Below are 19989 nucleotides of genomic sequence, written 5' to 3'. Positions count from 1 at the left end.
CGGGAAGGGCTACTGCGCGTGGCAGACGCTCAAAGCAACTTGAACCACTCGCGAGTGCAGAGACGGTCCTTTGTAAATTACTGGATTACAACTCCCTGACCATTGGACATGCTGACCGATCCGGGGCTGATGGGAGTCTCATGCTCCTGGCTCTGGAAATAGGATTCGGGTCTAGGATTTATTTAGCTTAGCCTCACAAGCAGCCTGCGAAGTTAGTTAGGTTGAAAAATAGTGATAATGTAATGTTGGAAGTGTGGGGATGCAACCCAACTTGCCGAGAAGTTTGCACGGGGTTAAAACGGATGGAGAAGGGAACCTCCCTCCCCATTCCTAAAGTGCCCTACGTTGTGCGTGTGACAGTTTAGGAATGAGGAGGTTTTCTGGACTGACCTCTTCTTTGATCTTAGACTGATATTCTTAGTTGCAACTTTCACTTCTTGTTCCGCTCCTCACTTATTCCGAGCCTCTTAGGATCCTTCGGATCTTTCTCTGCTGAGAATATAGAGGCACGCGTCGCTCTCTTGGATTGCCAGCTAGATAGTTAGACTCTTTGCTATCCAAGTGTGCTTGTCCCATAATAAAAATAAGCTTTCTGATTTTTCCAGTTAAAGGTCTCAATGCGATTCCTTGGAGGGGAAAGCGCGTTCCTCCAAGGTATTTCAGTGCAGAAATTCAAACCCCCCTTTGATGCATATAAAGGCATTATGCTATCAGGTTTGCCCAAGACTACAGAATAGCTTCATGGAGGAGTAGAGGATTGAACCCAACTCTCCCCTGTTCAGGATGGCGAAGATCTTGAAGAAATATGCATAGGATTAAACTGCGAATCCAGATATTTTGTCCACAAAGGGCATCTGATCTCATACAGGGGGAAAAACCCATTATCAGGGCGTCGGTGCCTTCAACATCCTCGCGACGGCCAAGGGATAGATTTTTCCAGTTAAAGGTCTCAATGCGATTCCATGCAAGGGATAGATATTTTTCCTGATTGCGCTTCAATTCTAATAGAAGAAGCTTCACCTAATAATCTCCTAGAGGCCCAGCAGGTTTGTCAGAAACATGGAGTCACCCTAGGAGCCTAGGCCACGAAGATGCTGCCTGGGTTGCTTTGCTTGGGTTGCCAACTTTTCCCCCTGACTCTGCTTCTGTGCCTTTAACAGCAACCTAGTGCGCACAAACGGGTTGCCACCTTCTCCGCCGGCCTCTGCTGCTGTGCCATTGAGCCCTGGCACGCTAACTGCATGTCGGGTTTATGTTAAAGTCTGAGGGTGGGGTGGGCAGGGGTTTAAAACAACAATCCCCACCCTGCGCTTCTCCCTCTTTGCAGAAACAAATTGCTCGTGATGTGAAAGTACTGAAACAAAAAAGAAAGAATAGGATCGAGGTGTTTGCTAGGCTTCGCTGCCCTCTACTTTAGCCTGCCGACAGGGCCTGTAACTCAGAAGGACAACTTTAACAGGGATATAATCAGATCAAACTGCTAATCTCCCGGCTTTCCGCACGGAAAGCAGATTAAAGGAAAGGCAATGAGAAGAAGAACGACTTCCTATTAGAAGGCTTCCGACTTTCCACCATTAGCGGCTCCGGCTGTAAATCCGGAGTCGCGACTGCTCAACCGAAGGCGGCATGGCCGATCTCAGTTCAGTCTTAACTGATGAGTTTGGGAGATGTGCTTCATTTATAGAAACGGAGAGGTGGGGTGGATGGGGGCCCGCTTGCCAGTCACGCCACTCGTTTCCCCTAAAAACCCCATGGTGGACGGGTGGCGATTGTCGTCAGGGGGCTGCCGGGGTTAAAATCGGTGCCTGTGTCTTTAACTCGGAGCCTTCTTTTGCAGGAGGTATCAGATGGCGGGTGGCATTTATCTCCACTTTGAGAAAAGCTCCGACAGCCAATTCCTGCACCTTAAAAGCCTCCCAGTTAAAGGCACAGCTGCAGAGCCCAGTTAAAAATCTGGCAACCGCCCCTCCCTGCCATAGGAGGAGAAAGACCCTGGAGCACCGCTGCAAGAAGCCTGCATTTAAGGTATATTTGCTTTGCTTTGTCGGTGGATGTAACAATCATAAATAACAGCGGCCAAGTCTAAAGGCAGCGAGAACCAACTTGCGAACTTGACCTCCTTCATCATCGCGTGGCTTCCAAATTGTCCTCGAAGTTTTGGCTTAACGGACCTGCGTTGCCACTACTACGACTTAAAAAGATTAAGGGGGGAGAATCAGCCCTCCAGTGTTAATCGGTGATTTGCTGAGGTTTCCTTGCGTCCCTGGGACCTTCGCAAAAGCCCATCTTCCCCGTTCTATCAGAGACGTCTTTAAAAGCGCCGGGAGGCGTGGGGGATTGATGGATAAATTATGGCCTCTGAGAGAAGGGGTGGGGAAGAGTGCATTATACAAATGAAAGCGGTGTGTTTTACAGGCCCATAATTTATAGGCCGGGGGTGGGCGGGGAGGGGGAGGGGAGAGAGAGACCCGAGAAGAATCCTGAGTGACTCCCACCAGAGCTTGATGGTGAGGTCACAAACCTGGAAGTTTTCGCCCACTTAGAAAGGCTGGGCCGATCCCTGCTTTATCCGCTGCTTTCCACGCGAGAAGGTTTGGTGGGACTCCGCTCCCTCCATCCCCACATAAGTTAGCGAATACAAAATCCAGTGCAATGGCCTGATCTCTTGGCTGCAGGAAGGGCACACTGCCTCCGTCGTTTCACACGTGTCATAATTCCTCGAGAAGGAACAGTCTATATCAGTGGTTCCCTATTAGGGACTCGGGGACTCCTGGGGGTCCGCAGCCTCATCCCTTGCCTGCCCCCAACTAATTTTTTTGGGTCATTTTTGCAGGGTAATATCACAAATTTTATGGTCTTATTTTAGTATACCAAAAATCCTTTGCTTATTAAAGGCTACCCCACATTTTGTTCAGAAAACTGCTTTGCAGAGGTAACTACCATAGAGTTATCATTTTTTTTCAAAAGTAGGGGGTCCCTGGCTTGGCTTTCGAAAAATAGGGGATCCTCAGCAATTAGCTAATTGGGAACCCCTGGATATTTACAAAATATTAGAAGTAACCAAAACGAATGATCATACAATATATTGCTGTTGTGTTATTTGCGCCTCAGTGCCATTTAGTGCTTCAGAAGGAGACTTTCAACCGTTCTATGACTTGCCCCCCATCCTGGTATGTTGAACAGAGCCAGAGAATTGGGTTGCCAACTTTCCAGTCGGGCCTTGCTGCTCCGCCTTTATCAATGGGTTGGCTGAAGGAGCATCTTATGAGAACAACGTTTACCTGTTTCCAGATCGTTCCTACAAGTCGCGTCACCACGGTGTGAGAGGCGCCCATAACAGAGCTGCGTACACACCATACAGTTAAAGCACATTTCCCACCCCCACCCCCCAAATACTGGGAACTGGAGTTTATCCCTGACAGAGCTACAATCCCCAGCACCCCTAACAAGTTCCCAAGATTCTACAGTTCCCAAGATTATTGGGTCGGCTTTAATTGTGCGGTGCGTTTGCAGCCAACCTTGAAGACACAGAACTACCGGTAGTTAATGAAAGCCCTTCAAGAAGACATGGGCCGCCGTGACTCAGTGGCAGAAGGTCCCATGTTTAATTTTGGCATCTCCAGGTGTGTGAGAGATGAGAAAGACCTCTGCTTGAAGAGGTGGAGAGCCCTTGAACCCTTCGACAATAATAGGTCAGAGGGACAAATTGTTAGCGGACATAATATTGAACAGCTTCGTGGGATGGGAAACCTTCCAGATTTCCCATCTGTGACCTTCCAGATGTTCTTGGACTCAACTCCCATCATCCTTGGTCATTGGTTGTACTGGCCGGGGCTGATGGGAGTTGGAGTCCATCAGGTTCCCTGTCTTAAAATCATCTGGAGAAACACAAGGCTCACAGGAGCGCAGTTATAGGCTCTTGAATTCATGGGGATATCTGCCATATAGGGCAGGGGCCACCCTCAAAGTCGTTGTGTTTTGGGGAAGCCTTCCTCAACGCCTGGGAAACTTGATGAGAAGGGGAGAGGCCCTCTGCACATGCTCAAAGGCACGTGAGCCCCACGTTACCTGCCCTGTATTCATAAACGAGTAAGTAATCATCAAGCAAATCTACAAGGAAGACTATTTGCTAAGCGGTGTAGGAACGAAACACGATGCCTAGTTGGACGTGGCCGAGAGATTATCACGCTGCTGTCCGTGAAATAGTCTCATCATCAGCCGCCGTCCAACTAACGCCCCAAAAACTAAGGCCCAACAACAGGCTTATTTGTCGTGATATCCTACAATGCTTTTGAGGGTCAGGAGTTCTTCTTCACACGCTTCGCTTTCCTTGGGACGAGATCTCCTATTTCCCGAGAAGCGCCCGAAGGCACCAAAAGGTGAAACCCATTTTCATAAACCTCTTTGACCCCCGGAGGCTGCCGTCTTTCCTGCAGCAAAACCAAGCATGGTTCCCGGTACAAAGTCAGCCGAACTTGGTCTCTTTCACAAAGAGCTTCTGAAGAAAGGGAGGGACAAGAAAAGGGGTGCAGAGAGAGGCAAAGGACCCGATGTTTGCTCTCTCTCTGCCAGCCTTGCATCGACGTTACATGACCTTCCGTTCACATTCCCGCCGGCGGTTCTGTCTTTCTCCAACTTGCTGCAGCCGCCTTGGCAGTTTCTGATTTCTCCCCCAAAGCAAATGAACCCCAAACTCTTCCCCTCGCTTTCTTAACGCCTCCTATATGCGTCTCTATATATATGCATTTAGCCGTGTTTGTGTAAGATAAGTGGGTTTAATAACACCATCGACTAAACATGCGTTGGCGGCGGACCTGACTTCTTTGACCTCGCCGTGTTTATTCTTTCCAGCTCGTTAAAAAGCTGTTGGCACCGTCGAGGCGGGGAATATTTAATTTCAGGTGTCCAGGAATCGGAGGAGAAGCTGGAAGGCAAGAACTTATCCACATTAAATACATTTAACAGGCAGGAGAGGAGAAATGAAAGGAGCGCATTTTCACGATAGGCAAGGACGACAGAATTTGCAGTTGGCGGAGGCGAGAAAAACAAGAATCTTTGTTGAATAGGAAACGAAAAGAGAACATCATTGACGCTAATTTTAATGGGATTTTAAAAGACTCTTTTTCATTCCCTTCAAAACCAGGATCGTGCATCGTTTCGCGTAAAGGCTATGATGCCTAAGCAAATTCAGAGGGTTTTTTCTGTATGTTTGGTTAACAACGGACTGAATTATCAATTCAGGACTCTGGCATCCCTTTTATTTTAAAGATGAAAAGGATTAGAAAATAATAATACCGAGACTCTAGTCCCATGCATGTGGGAGAAGCCCCATTGAACTGATAGGAGCTTACTTCCAAGTAAGCAACCATGGGCTCAAACTGGTCCTCAGTTGTGACAACCTGAAAAGCAGCACAACGAGCGCGAATAAAACTTTTCTAAAAGACGGACACACTGGGAGTTTATTACTCTCATCTCATTTTTATTTTCGCACCTGCAACTCTGTTACGAAGGATGCGATTTTTAAACATTGATCCCTAGGTAAGTAAACATAGCACCTTAGCAAAGAGTTGATGCTCTTTTGATATCATCCTTGGAGGAAAATGCATCCGCGTTCCATTCCCGGGGAGTAGAACGCTGAAGTCTCTCAAGGTTCCAGAAATGGCAGCATTCGCCATTTCAAACACTGGACGTCCACTCCATATCCAGGTCAAGATGCGAGGAGGGTGGGAAAACAAGACAAAAGAACAACTGGGGTTTATGTATTTGTTGTCCCTTCTTAATTCACAAAGGTCTTCTTCGGGTGCTACTGTTAAGCATCCCTGAAAGGTCGGCTGTTGACCGCTGTAAATGAAAGGTTTTAAAAAGAGGGCGAGGAAAATATTTTACGCCATCCCAAAATAATCAGGCTTCAGATGTGATACACCTCGTCCTATCCTAATTATGCTACCTACAGAAGAAAAGTAAAATACAGGAATAACCGGGAGTTCCCTTCTGTGCAAATTATGTATTTCTTTCTGTAATAATATCCACACGGGCTCCCAGAAAAGCAAAGGGGACACTTGTGAACTCAGCACGCGGGTCAGACAGCCTCTAAATAGAGCAGAACCTCCCCGTGCTGCTATTAATTATTTCAGATTCTCTCTCTCTCTTTCTTTCTCTCTCTCTCTTTCTTTCTCTCTCTCTCTCTCTCTCACACACACACACACACAGAGCCTCAGCCCTCGCCTAGCTGCGTGAGTTGCCCAAATAACTTTCAGTAGCTGAGAAAGGAAAGAGAAGTTTCCTTCTCCCCACTAATTAAGGTTAGAGCATATCGCTCTCGCAGCCAGACAGAGCATCCTAACTTAGGAAAGAAACTTAGAAACGCGATTCCTTCGCTATTGTCGAAGGCAGGGGAAAAAATATCCTTTCCCTTCTATGGGAAACTCGTCGGATGAAGCGTTTTGCGTAAACCGTCAGCGCTCTCTCTCCTTCTCCCTCGCGCCCCCCTGGCCAAAAGGAGCAGGAAGCTCCCCCCAGGTGGGCGGGACCTAGCAGCCCAGCATCCTTGACAGCTGTGTGCCGAGGCCAATCGGCTGCTCCGGATCGCCTCTCCGGCCACCAATGGTGCCTTGCCTCTCCGGAGAGCCTATGGGAGCCTCTCCCGAGCCTTCAAGTGAGCCCAGCCAGCAGGTCCGGAGCGCTTTCGCCAGAGCGGTGAGAGAAGGAGCGCTTTCCCCTGGAGGGGTGGGGGAGACATTCGCTGCATCCGTGCAATCTCCGCGGAAGGGGCGCGGGGGCGCAAGTTGCGCGGATGGTGGGGCTGCTGCGGGCTGGGGCTCATCCGCCGCCGCCTTGGGTTCTCTCCCCTTCCTCCTCCTCCGGAGCTGCTGCTTGCAAGGCGACCCCATGAGCCTCTCCGAAGCCGTCTAAGCCCGCGCCGCCGGGATGGAGAAATCCAAGAATTTCCGCATCGACGCGCTGCTGGCCGTGGATCCTCCCAAGGCGGCGGCCTCGACGGCTCAGACGTCGCCTCTGGCGCTGGTCACCTCGCTGTCGGGCCACGCCAGCTCGCGATCCAGCAGCTCCAGCGCCAGCTCCAGCTCCAGCTGCAGCCCGCCCTCGTCGGCGGAGCCTCCGCCCTCGTCCGTCGAGGGCCTGCGCACCGACAGCCCGTCGCCGCCTCGGCTCCTGGGCGCGCACTGCGGGCTGGTGCCCAAGCCGGGATTCCTGGGCGGCGGGGGAGGCGCGGCGGGGGGTCCCCACGCCCACCCTCACCCCCATGCCCACCCCCACGCGCACCCCCACGCCGCCCTGGGGCTGCACCCGCAAGGCGGCGCCGGCCTCCACCCGCAAGCCGCCCTCTACGGCCACCCCATGTACGGCTACCCGGCGGCGGCGGCCGCGCTGGCCTCGCAGCACCCGGCGCTCTCCTACTCCTACTCGCAGGTGCAGCCGTCGCACCCCGCCGCCGACCCCATCAAGCTGAGCGCCGGCACTTTCCAGCTGGACCAGTGGCTGCGGGCCTCCACCGCGGGCATGATCCTGCCCAAGATGCCCGACTTTAACTGTGAGTAGCACCGAGAGAGAGATCGGACAAAAGATCCATAATAATAATAATGTGTGTGAGCTTGCGTGCGCACCTCTGGATGCGTGCTGCTCTTGTTGTGTGTGGGTTTTATATTTAATTTTAATTTTATTATTTATACCCCACCCATCTGGCTGGGTTTCCCGGGGTGGGGTGGGGGGGAAGAGATGCATACCTAAGCAGCACGGATACGATTGTGTGAACGCTCACACACCTATGATATAGACTCTGTCCCTCTGGAATATGTAATTTAAGGACAAGGGAGCCGCGATCTTTCCTTTGTTATCCGTTTTTCTCTCTGCCAGGCAGTAGCTGGGGCCTAAATGCGGCCGATGGCGCCTGCCTTGATTCTGTTCCTCGCCCTTCCTCCTTTGCGATAAAAAGACGCTCCCTGGCTGATCGAGGATGGTGTATTTGGATGGGGTTTTGGGGATGAGCAAGGGAGACCCCCGCTAAAAGAAATATCGCCCTTGGGAAAGCCGAGGTGGCCTTGGGGAGGAGCGGCTCCTCTCAACAAGGAAGGAAAAGGCCATTTCCCAGCAGGGAGGTCTTTAAACCTGCAAAACGCGTGCTTTGGGGGTTCGTTCTTTTGGGAATCAAACACGGACGAACACGAGAAGCAGTGGGAAGGGTTGGGTGGCGCGGAAAAGGCCAAATATTGCGCACAGGGCAGCGGCCGACTCACTGGAGCCTAAACCGCGAATCCATCGGATTAGCCAGTCCGGTGGTTGTCTTTCGCCCTACCTAGCAACTGATTTAGGGTTTCATGGGGACAATTTCAGAGCTTCGTTTTTTTAAAAAAGGCGATGGGGATGATCCAGTCCCCATTAAGTCCCGTTTATTTCAACGGAAGGGTTAACCTTGGGCTTTGTTTGGACTGACTTCCCTTGAGAATGTCGGGATCTTAAAATACTTTCCCCCCTGGGTGTGCGCCCGACATCCCTGCTATAATATCCCTAATATGTGTTCTTAACTGTATGGGGAGCACTGGAATATCGAAGCCAAACCATTAGCTGTTCTTGCAGACAAGGGCTGTGTCTCCAAAAGACTGACCTCTTAATACTCCCTACCAAGATTTGTATTATTTGGGGTAAAATTTCAGCTAGGCCTAGGTGAGGCTATTTCTTGTATTCCCCCCTCCCTGTGCAATAATCATTCAGTAAATCCATATTATTATTATTTCATATTAATAACTCGAGACAAGCGACCTCGCAGATATAATGGCGTGTTGGTTCCTTGATGTTCACTTTGCTATAAAAGCAGTGCAGCTCAGAGTTAGGCTTACTTTTCTTGATAAATCGTTAAAGGGGGGGGGGGAGTTACTTGTTTCTTATCCCCCCGTCCCTTTTTGAAGGAGGAGAAAAGAAGAGGCCCTTCCGACAGGAAAAAGTAATAATTAGGGAAGCTGTCAAAATTCCTGCTCCCGCAAATAAAACGCACGTGTGAACAAACAGCCCGAAGAAAGACCATAACGGGAGGCTTGGAGAAATCGCGCCGGGGTGCGAAAAACCGCCTCGGCGGTGCTGTTTGCACGTGGCAGGAGGCTCTGGAAATTTAAGGGAGAGAGAAAAAAACGCCACGTACTATTCTGATATTTTAAGAGGTTTCCTGCAAATCAAACTAATTGTTCTGTTGAAAGGAATCCTCTTAAAGTACCCAAAGCGGTGGTGAGACTGCGGGTTCAGTACTGCAACAAAATAAATAAAAATTAAGCATTGATATTGAAATCGACGAGGGTTAAAGGTGGCCTGTATCTTCCTATGTTCAATTCCGGTTAGGAAAACAGGGCTTTGAAGTTTTGAATGCGATCACAAAAGCCCTGGTTGTTAGATAACAGATTTAGGCAACGCGGATTTGCTTTCTAGCAAAAAACGCAGCTAAATATCAGCGTTTACATCCCTCTTTTTGACGCGACAAGAAAGCGGAACATTCTCAGGATTTATTTCTGTTACATTTTTCTTTTACACGTTTTTTCCTAAAATTATTCAGCTTGCCACGTTTTTCCTAAAATTACCACGTTTTTCCTAAAATTATTTAGTTTATTTAGCATAATAAGCCTACCGCATTTTAAACAACAAACAAGTCGCAGAAGACTGATGAAACCTCTCAAGACTGAGCGCTTGTTCCGTCAAAGCCCAGCATGGATAGCAGGATTTTAATTCCATGGTTGTATTTACAGGGCAATATTAACAAGAGGAGAGTTACATTGATATCTCCGATATCAGTTGGTGGAAACTGACGACCCTAATCCGGGCGGAACAGAACACACCCAAATGTAGACCATTCGTTTGGCTGCCAGACAGTGCCCTAGAAAACAGGACTTTTAATTCGTACTGCGTCGAGGAAAACACCTCTCGTTTTCCACGCCGCTTACAGAAGACCCCCCGTTTATTTCCAAAAGTCTTTTGGAATTGGTAGCGGGGTATGTTTCGGTTCTATATTAAGTCTAGTCAAGGAAGGGGGGGAAATGTCATTTCGGAGTCTGCTCCCTGTGGCCTTTTTTTCTCAGATCGATTCCCCAAGAGTCCTCCTTTTAATTAAAAAGTCCGGTTCGAGGGTCAGTTTGAGAATAAAGGGGCACCATTGCTTAAAAGGGGGCGTTAGTTGAAACCCGCCAACGGTTTGCCCCTTACCCTTCTCCCTCAGGGCGGTGGGGGGGGGCGAGCTCTCCTGAGCCCTCGGATCGCGCGCGCCCCTTTCACTTTCTCCCAATTATTATCTCTTGGGAAATCAGAGAATGGGCTTGGTGACCCCGCCCCGAGGCCGCCCCATCGTTCGACTTCTCCGGCTGGGATTGTGCGAAGCGCTTCCCTCGGTCCAGGGCGCCCCGTCGGAGCGCCGCGCTTCCATCTCCCGGCGCTCTGCGGGCTTTGCCGCGGCCAGCAGCTCTTCGGGGGCTAGCAAGGCCCGGAGAGGGGACAGGGCTGGCTGGCTGGGTAGAGGGAAGGCTCGCTTCTCCTGCGGCTCTTGGCGTGGCAGAGAGGTAGGCTCCCTTGGTGAGAAAGGAGATGTCTAGAGACCCACCAGGGTGCGGGGTCAGCGAGAGCAATCTGGGGAAGCGAGGCCTCTCCCCGGACGGATCACCCTTCCAGGTGAAGCCCAGGATTTGAAGGCGGAGGAGAAACTGAGAAGGAAGCCCCGTTTGCAATCTTCTCCCGGTTGGGGCTTCTTAGGATTTGCCGAGCCAAGGGCCGTCGGAAGGGCGGCGAGTTTGTCCGCTGCCTGCCTTGGCGTTCGCCCTAGCGCTTTTGCGACGGTCCAGTCCTTGCCTCACGATCTGTAAGGCGAGCAAGAGAAGCGGATCGGGCCAATTCACGGAGGAGAAGGCTAACAACGTCGCGAAGGCCACTGTTTTCTTCCACGAGACTTTCAAGGCGCATTCAGAGAATTCTGGGCACTTGCAGTTGGCTAAAGAATGCTGGGAATTGTAACTCTACGAAGGATGAACTACAGTGCCCAGAATCCTTTGAAGGAAAAAATGCGCTTTAAAGGTTTCGCGTGTCCGCATATGTGTCTCTGCATATGAGTTGGTCGGGATCCGGAGGAGGAGGAGGGGGGGGCTGTTGCTCTCATGTTCTGTTTTGGGGCTTCTCGCAGGCATCGGGACTAGATGGGCGCTTGCCCTGATCCAGCGGGCTTCTCTTACGCACATCTCTCCCTTGGACTTTCTTCTTCCGTGTCCATGAATCACCGTTTGACATCAGAGCATGACTTCAGACCGAGGCTACAGGCTCTGAGGAAGCCGTAGCAGGATGGCTCCCCTTTCTGGCTCCGTCCTTCCGCGACCAATATTGTGCTTCTGCCGGAATATTTTTTAAGGAATCCTTTAAAAATAGTTCTTAAAAATAGAATTAAATTATTGTGCCCAAAGCTATACAGCTAAATCACCTCCCCTCTTTCCTAGATGTGAGATGGCATCATGAATCTGAAAGATGTTATGATGAGGAGCAGTTGGGTGTGAGATAATCCGCTCGGATCCGCACAAATGTCTCAGCCTCCGCTGCTCCTGGCCCGGTCCACGCTCTCCATACTTCCCTGCGCAGGGCAACTCGTTCATGCATTGATTGCGGCTGCAATCTTATACCCACTACTGAACTCGAAGGGACTTGCGTTTGAGTAAAGATGTATACGATTGTGCTGTGGAAAGGGGGATTGTGTGTGTGTGTGTGTGTGTGTGTGTGTGTGTACACTGATACAGGAGGCGCATTCAAAAATGCTAAGCGAGATAGGTTCTGGAAAGACGAAACATAGATGCAATAAATGTAAAATAAAAATAAAAATGCATCGCTAACCCGCGGAACTACAAGCTGCAGTGATGGCAACTAGGACAGATGACTTTTAAAAAAAGAGAGAGGAGAATTTAGACGGATTAATGGATATTAGGACAGCCATAAGAGCAAAATGATTCTTTGTCAGGTAGTCATGTGATTTAAATATATGGTGCGTCCTCAGCCCCCATTGACCGAGGCAGCATATCTCCGGATAGTAGGAAGCTGAGGGGAGGCTAGCGGAGCAAAGCGCTCCGTGGGACCCGAGACCCAGAGGAGGTGGGGGCTGTTCATTTTCCTGTTCCTAAAGCAACATAAGACGCCGTCGAGTCCAGGCGACCATGTCCCCGCCCCGCGGAGCTTGCAGTCCAAAATTCGACTCGGGCGAAAACAAAGTAAGAAACAGGAGGAGGGGGACTTGGACAGCACGGAAATAACCCCAGAGAGAGGGTTTCCATAGGATTAGTTATTCTGAGGATTTTCCATCACAATTCCCAGCATGGTTTACATAAACAGAAGATACAGGAAGTCTCTCCTCTCGCCCCCGATCTTGTTGCTGTGTGTCTTTCTAGACCGCCTTTCCTTCCCCCTTAATCGCCATCTCCGTTTCACGCCCAGCTGTACTGGATCAGCTTCTCCAGGAGGGTCCTGAGCTCCGCCGCTGTTCCCAGGACGGAGGAAGCCCTTGCGCAACGGAGCGCGGCTGGAGGGATGCAGTGGGTGGCGCGCTCCTTGCTCCTCGTCCTCTCTCACGCCTTCTCCTTTCCTCTCTCCCTCCTCAGCCCAAGCACAGTCCAACCTGCTGGGCAAGTGCCGGCGGCCCCGCACGGCCTTCACCAGCCAGCAGCTGCTGGAACTGGAGCATCAGTTCAAACTGAACAAGTACCTGTCCCGGCCGAAGCGCTTCGAGGTGGCCACGTCTCTCATGCTCACCGAGACGCAGGTGAGTGTCTTGCTGGGGAAGGGAGGAGGAGGAGGAGGAAGAGAGGAGGGAGCTGGATTCAGCAAAGGAGGGGGATCACCTGCAGAGGAAGGGGCTTTCCCCTTGCTGGGCTCGCTGCGCATCTTCCGCAGGCAGGAGGAACCTGCGTAAAGAACCCTTGAGGTCCAATCAGCTCACCACCAAGTAAGCGCTCGGGTCCGCACTTTTGAGTCCACGGCTTTCCTTTCTCATTTCAGCCAAAATATTAACACGGGGGAGCGGAATAGTGTGTCGTTTAGTTTCTGTTTACATCACAAAGCACCCCACCCTGCCATTCCAGTGCTCCAGGCCCTTTTGGAAACTTGGAAATGCAATAAAGGTTCCTGGCTGGTAGCCAGATTCTGCGCCCAGATTGGTAGGCACAGATCATCCTCTGGAATAAAATAGCTTACTAGGGAAATGCTGAAGTCGCCCTTTGGGGTGCCCCAGGGTCAATTTTTATGGTAGCCCAAATCTCAGTTGTACGGGTGTATGTATATACACTGGTACCTCAGGTTACATACGCTTCAGGTTACAGACTCCGCTAACCCAGAAATAGTACCTCAGGTTAAGAACTTTGCTTCAGGATGAGAACAAAAATCGTGCTCCAGCGGCGCGGCGGCAGCAGGAGGCCCCATTAGCCAAAGTGGTGCTTCAGGGTAAGAACAGTTTCAGGTTAAGAACAGACCTCCGGAATGAATTAAGTACTTAACCCGAGGTACCACTGTATCTCAATTTTAACTTACGAGCTATTGCTGCAATCTGCTCTGATTGTATATTTTATCTTTATGGACACTGTTTTTATTGTGTTATGCAAGCTGGACTTTGACCGTAATAAATTATCTATCTATCTATCTATCTATCTATCTATCTATCTATCTATCTTAATAAAGACTGCAATCCTATTGTCACTTATCTGGCACTGAGTCCACTGAATTCCACAGGGTTTACTTCTTAGGGGGAATGCGTGGGATTGTACTGGGTGCTGTTTTGTGGGGGGAGGCCTTGAGTCAGGGGTGGAGCAGCTGCTTTTCATACAGATGGTCCTCAGATCAATCCCTGGCATCATCTAAAATCCTGGAGTGCTGCAGCCAATCACTGTGGACATTACTGAACGAAATGGACCAATAGTCTGACATAGTGTAGCTTACTATGTTTCTCTATGTCTTCCTTCCTTATTTAAATCTAAGGTGGGTTTAATTTAAAGGATTCTTTTAGAACGACACACAGGCGATATAGGCGGCCTCTGGACATTATGGGGGGAGTGAAGGCAAGGGATCATAATTGCAGATCATAAATGGGAATCAGTTTGGCACCACCCATCCCTATGAACAATTTCTGCCTGTCTGCAGGAGGCTTCTCTCAAAATTATGTTTTGCTGGCACTGGGCTCCATCATGTCTAGCCAAAATAAAAAACAGCATCTCCCCACTGTGCTGGAAAGGCTGCGGAGAGATAGGCTCATGTTTTCATGCATTTGTGGAGTTGTACATTGCGTTGGTATACTCCTTTTGCGAAACAGGTTTTCACATAATTTCCACAATTACACAGCAATGCCTCCCACCCAAGTTGGCTCTTGTCTTGTTATCATTAGACTCAAATTTAAAAAATAACCTTAGATGCTGAAATTTAGTATTCCCCCGCCCCCCCGGTTACTAGGAGCCCTGTTAACAATAGCCCAATATTGGTAACAACCTATAGAAATCCCCAATGAAATCTGGTTAAATAGTATTTGGAATCTGGCTCAACTGGAATGACTTACTTGCCACAAAAGACTTAATTAGAAGCACTTCAAGGACCCTTTTGGTGAGATTTGGTTTCCTTTCTTTTCCTTTATAAATGAGACTGAAGATACTGTTATTCCACCTTCAAGACAAGAATCTCTGTGGGGAGGCTACTTGAATTGATAACACATAAACAAACAAACAAACAAACAAACAAATTGCTTGTGTATTATGTACTGCATGTGAAGCTTAATGATGTATCACTGGACAAGTTACTGTAGTTATATGTTATTTATTTGAATGAAAAATAATAAAAATTATGGGGGGGGGGGATGGGAGTCTGTTCCCCCCTAGCAGTTGTTGGACTTCAACTCCCCCAGCCACGACCAGGGCCGGATTTAGGTTTGATGAGGCCCTAAGCTACTGAAGGTAATGGGGCCCTTTATATGTCCAGCTGTCCTTTGTCTACAACAAATTGTTGCTGTTTTTTGTGTTGAATATATGCTATATGGTAATTTATGGACCTAATAGGTATCTAAAGCCATTTGCGCATAACAAAATATGTATTTTATCAAACTAATTGTTGAACAGAGATACAATTAAGAAGAAGTATATTAATAGTGATATACAATTAAGAAGAAGTATGTTTTTTGGGGGGCCCCAAGAGAGTGTGGCCCTAAGATTAGTAAAGTGCCCAAGCTCATGCTATCTTGGTAAATGCAGATGCTATATGTGGAAGCCTTCACTTGATAGATTTATTTAAAAAGTTACAAACCATCTTTCCAGTTTTTTCATTCTTCAAACAGTCAAAACTGGCAGAGAGAAATCCAGAATCAGTTTGGATTTGGATTTGATATCCTGCTTTATCACTACCCTAAGGAGTCTCAAAGCGGCTAACAATCTCCTTTTCCCTTTCTCCCCCACAACAAACACTCTGTGGGGTGAGTGAGGCTGAGAGACTTCAGAGAAGTGTGACTAGCCCAAGGTCACCCAGCAGCTGCACGTGGAGGAGCGGGGAAGTGAACCCGGTTCACCAGATTACAAGTCCACCACTCTTAACCACTACACCACTCTCTCTCTCTCTCTCTCTCTCTCTCTCTCTCTCTCTCTCTCTCTCAGAGGCAGAAGCTGAAGCGGGAAAGGAGGGAGGTCAAGAGGCAGAGATGAGTCAGGCTGGTGAAGAGTCCTGGGTGTCTCTCCCTCCTGCTGCAACCAACTCCTCTCCCTATTTGTCTCCCAGAACCAGAATGGGGTTGAAACGGGCAGAGCAGTGACAGGCTGTATGCAGGCATAGTCTCTGATTGCTTGGGAAAAGCCCTGGAGAGGAGAGGACTTAGATGGCTGTAGAGTACCAGGAACTTTCAGTCTCAGCAGCTGATTTTCATGCAGTAAGGCCACCGGGAATTAGCTTCTGTGCTTGTCAGGCCTGACCCTCAACCAAGTCTGTGGAGATTGTGTTTTTGCTAAGAAAGAGTTGACTCCAACTTTGAACGGTGTGATTTACTGCTGGCTCGTTCTGTGACAGACCTTGTTCCTCATGCTATAGGTCTGATCCCATGTATGTCGCCTGATCACATTGTGTGCTATTTTCACCCTCTCCTCCCCAGGTGAAGATCTGGTTCCAGAACCGGCGTATGAAGTGGAAGCGGAGCAAGAAGGCCAAGGAGCAGGCAGCTCAGGAGGCGGAGAAGCAGAAAGGAGGAAGTGTTGGGGAGGACAAAGTGGGGGATGAGGTGGTGCCCGCGGGGCCCCCAGAGAAAAACAATGGAGGGCGCCGCTTGCAGGAACTCAGGGACAGTGACCGGGAGGAAGAGGATGATGAGGAAGAGGATGATGAAGAAGAGGAGGAGGAGGAAGATCGGCCCGGACACTGCTGCCCCTATGGGTCTCCCGACTGCTCTGACGGGGATGAGGATGGGAGGCAGTCCCATGGACGGCATGGGGGAGCCCACCCACAATTGCCCCCCACCTCGGCTCCCTGAACACTTGGATCCCAGAGCCAAGAGCCGCCTTCCTTGCACTGGTTCAGGAGAAAATCCTTTCCCAACCCCACATGTGTTTGTTGCTCTGTGTGTAAGCTGGTGCCCTGCAGGTGTTTTTGGACTGCAGTTCCCATCAGCCCCCGCCAGCATGGCCATATGAGACCATGGTGATGCTTCCTGGGGCTGATGGGAGTTGTAGTCCAACACATCTGGAGGGTGGCAGGTTGGTGAAGGCTGGTCTAAAGTAAAACACTCTCATTGTCCTCCATGCAACTGACTTTACTGGCCCCAATGGCGCTCCATGTGCAACTAACCCTGCTCTCCCCAGTTTACACAGTCATGTTCCTCAGTGTCCTGCCTCCCCCCCCCATGGACTCAGGCTTAGTGTCAGGGCTCGAGTCAAACGTGGGTCAGCATGTCTGTGCAGTTAACAATTCAAGGAAATGGCATACAACTCAGCAACACTGCCCAGTAGGTCTTGCCCCTATGGAGCAGTAGGCAGAACTGAAGGTTCTCTGCCTTACACTCTTTCTCCTCTCCCAGATGTTTCACAAACAGTCTCAAGCTGCGTCTACACACCTGTGGCCTCTTTCCTGCTCTCCTCATTTTTCTGTGCATTCTTGGGGACCAATGGAGAGGGGAGGTTGGCGCAACAGGAGAGGGAGACTCCCTGGAGTCTTCAACAGCCTCTTGACCCCCCTCCACTGCTTCGGCCTCGGAGTCTGAACTGCTCCTTGTCGCAGGCTCTTCCTGATCACTTTACCCTGTTGCCCCTTCAGCATCCAGCCCCTCTGACCTCTCTTCAGTGTTCCATCACGGATCCCTGGGCTCTGAGCCTTCCTCCTCTGGGGTTTCCCTTGAGGGATTCTTGGCTGGTGCCTTCCACCATTCCTCTTTGCCCAGCCAGTCCTTTACACTTAGCACATGAGAGTTCTCTTAATTCGATTGTTATTGTTTAAAATTGACTTTTAATAATTGTATGGGCTGCTCTTTGACAGCTCCCCCTCCCCATCTTGCAAACAGTATTAAGTCACAACAACATTACAATATATAATAAATAAAACCTCCCTTCCGTGACCACACTAAAACAAATAATTCCAACAGCCAGCAATGAAACATATTTTTAAAAAGAATCAAAGGCCCAGCATGGTTGTATAAATAGTATAGAAGAAGAAGAGTTTGGATTTTATATCTCACTTTATCACGACCCTAAGGAGTCTCAAAGGGGCTAACATTCTCCTTCCTCCCCCACAACAAACACTCTGTGAGGCTGAGAGACTTCAGAGAACTGTGACTGGCCCAAGGTCACCCAGCAGCTGCATGGGGAGGAGCGGGGAAGCGAACCCGGTTCACCAGATTACGAGTCCACTGCTCTTAACCACTACACCACGCTGGCTAGAAGCTTCTGGGCCTTTAAGGAAAATAGGGTTGACAGTTCACTCCTGCTTAATCAGCCTGTGGCTTGACCTCCCCATTTTTGCCCTGCACTATTCACTCCTTTAGCTCCTCCTCAGCATTGCTCAATGATCAGGAGTGTAAAACCACATTGTCCTCTAGTGGTTGGTTGGGAATGTTAAGTCGCCAGCTCTTTGTCAGAAGAGCCAACCTCCAGACCTAGTAATGTGTCTCAGTGAAAAAATTCAGTTCACAAGGCACAGCTGATGGGCACCCCCCACAACCCAGTACAGATAGTACCGAAAGCTAGAGTCGTCTCCTTTCTGCAGCCCTGGTTAACGATTCCCTGTTCTATTATGTCAGTGCCACCGTGTTGAATGCTGACGCTGGACATGTGTCTCTTTGGACCACCTTGCCTCTTCTCTTCGACAGTATTGAGAGTTTTTATGCTTTATAAGAAGCAATCTGGGAAACCTACGACCATGAAGCTTGGATCTGCTGGGAATCTCGGGAGGACTGTATTGTCTTTATTTTTGTACATTGTATTTATAAAAAGAGTTAAAGAGAAATACCTCTACTTATGCATGCTAAGTTATTAATCGGCTTCTCCCAATGTCCCAAAGGTTATGTAAAATAAAACGGTTTTGTACTTGAGATCTGCATGGATTCCTTGAGCCAAAGAGCTGGCTTTAAGGCTCTGTGTGTCAATTTTTCCTAGGCTTTATGCTCAACAAAACCAATTCACAACTCATTTAAAATGAAGCAGATAGAATTAGGATTTCCAGGTTTTTGTGCATGATCCTGTGCCTTAAGAACTGTAGGTCAGGTCAACCAACGATGACATTCCTAGTGCAGAGGTTGAGGGTTGCTAAACGGCTTCATATCACAGAAGGCTGATAACCTTAAGTAAGGACTTTTCCCCATTATAAGCACACAATTCTTAATTCTAGCTGTGTTTGATTTTTAGCTGGATCAGGCCCATTGATTTTAATGCTGCTTTCTTTCATACTGCATTTTAAAATGGGGGCATTGATCAATACTGATCAAACATTGCATAAATGCCTCAAATTAAATGCATACATATACTGAGCATGCACCGAAAATGCAACTCCAAACTTCTGAGATACAGTGGTACCTTGGGTTAATTCGTTCCGGAGGTCCATTCTTAACCTGAAACTGTTCTTAACCTGAAGCACCACTTTAGCTAATGGGGCTGCTGCGCCACCGGAGCCCGATTTCTGTTCTTATCCTGAAGCAAAGTTCTTAACCTGAAGCACTATTTCTAGGTTAGCGGAGTGTATAACCTGAAGCGTATGTAACCCGAGGTACCACTGTACATAAAATCTATGTTTTTATAGTATTTCAGTGTTAGAGGGCTGTATGCAGGCCTTTAATTTTGCAACTGCAACCGATTACAACAGACTGCGTATATTTCCTGTGCACTGAACTGTGTTGCTCACTGTACAGCCTGGAGAGAAAACAGAGTGTAAAACTAATGTGTGGATATTTTGAACTAGCAGGAAACTTGCCATTCCACCCCACACCAGAGGCCAAGGGAGCAGAGAAAACTGATCTCTGCGCATCTCGCTAGCTGGATCAGGAACTGCAGGCGTAGATCAAATATATGCCCAAATGCTGATGCTGCACTACTTTCAGCACACTTGACTGTCCTTCCCCATTCAGATTCTGTTTCTGAGCCCAGATAATAAAAAAAACACCTTCCCAGCTCTATGTGCTGCATTCTAAACTTGTATTTTCTATCTGCTTTACCAAGTGGAAAAAGAAATCTTTAAGTAGATGTAGGAATCAGGATTTTGATGCACTGTGTAACACTGGATATAGAATCATAGAAATGTAGAATTGTAGAGTTGGAAGGGGCCCTGAGGGCCATCTAGTCCAACCCCCCCCAAATGCAGCTGTCCCATATGGTGTTATCAGCACCATGCTCTAACCTACACACAGAGAGATGTCATAAATAGACCAAGCAGTACAAGTTGTATGTGACAAGTTGTATGCAGAACATATTTCATATTCTTTAAGAAATACGTTTGGGTAAATACGTAATTAAAAATCATTCCCTTTAATAGCGGGGT

General features: G+C 48.9%; 2 protein-coding genes across 2 annotated transcripts in view; both read left to right on the top strand.

Moving 5' to 3' along the window:
• Window positions 1-19989, top strand: part of LMBR1 (limb development membrane protein 1) — a 327116-nt gene that overhangs the window by 188410 nt on the left and 118717 nt on the right. The gene's annotated exons all lie outside the window — the stretch shown is intronic.
• Window positions 6856-18550, top strand: MNX1 (motor neuron and pancreas homeobox 1). The gene is made up of 3 exons (XM_083467154.1): window positions 6856-7549; window positions 12618-12778; window positions 16127-18550. Exons 1-3 carry the CDS (start codon window positions 6928-6930, stop codon window positions 16499-16501), a joined length of 1158 nt encoding a protein of 385 aa, XP_083323280.1. The 5' UTR covers window positions 6856-6927; the 3' UTR covers window positions 16502-18550.

The sequence above is a fragment of the Podarcis liolepis genome (assembly GCF_965112155.1).
Source record: "Podarcis liolepis genome assembly, chromosome: 12".
NCBI classification, from domain to species: Eukaryota; Metazoa; Chordata; class Lepidosauria; order Squamata; family Lacertidae; genus Podarcis; species Podarcis liolepis.
Note: the sequence above shows the minus strand (reverse complement) of the source record. Positions and strands in the feature narration are given on the sequence as shown.

Bases quoted from the DNA above. Each gene is read 5' to 3' on its own strand.
- MNX1 (XM_083467154.1), top strand. From the start codon at position 6,928: ATGGAGAAATCCAAGAATTTCCGCATCGACGCGCTGCTGGCCGTGGAT. The intron at 7,550-12,617 runs GTGAGTAGCACC...CTCCCTCCTCAG, and splicing joins CAAGATGCCCGACTTTAACT to CCCAAGCACAGTCCAACCTG. The intron at 12,779-16,126 runs GTGAGTGTCTTG...TCTCCTCCCCAG, and splicing joins TCATGCTCACCGAGACGCAG to GTGAAGATCTGGTTCCAGAA.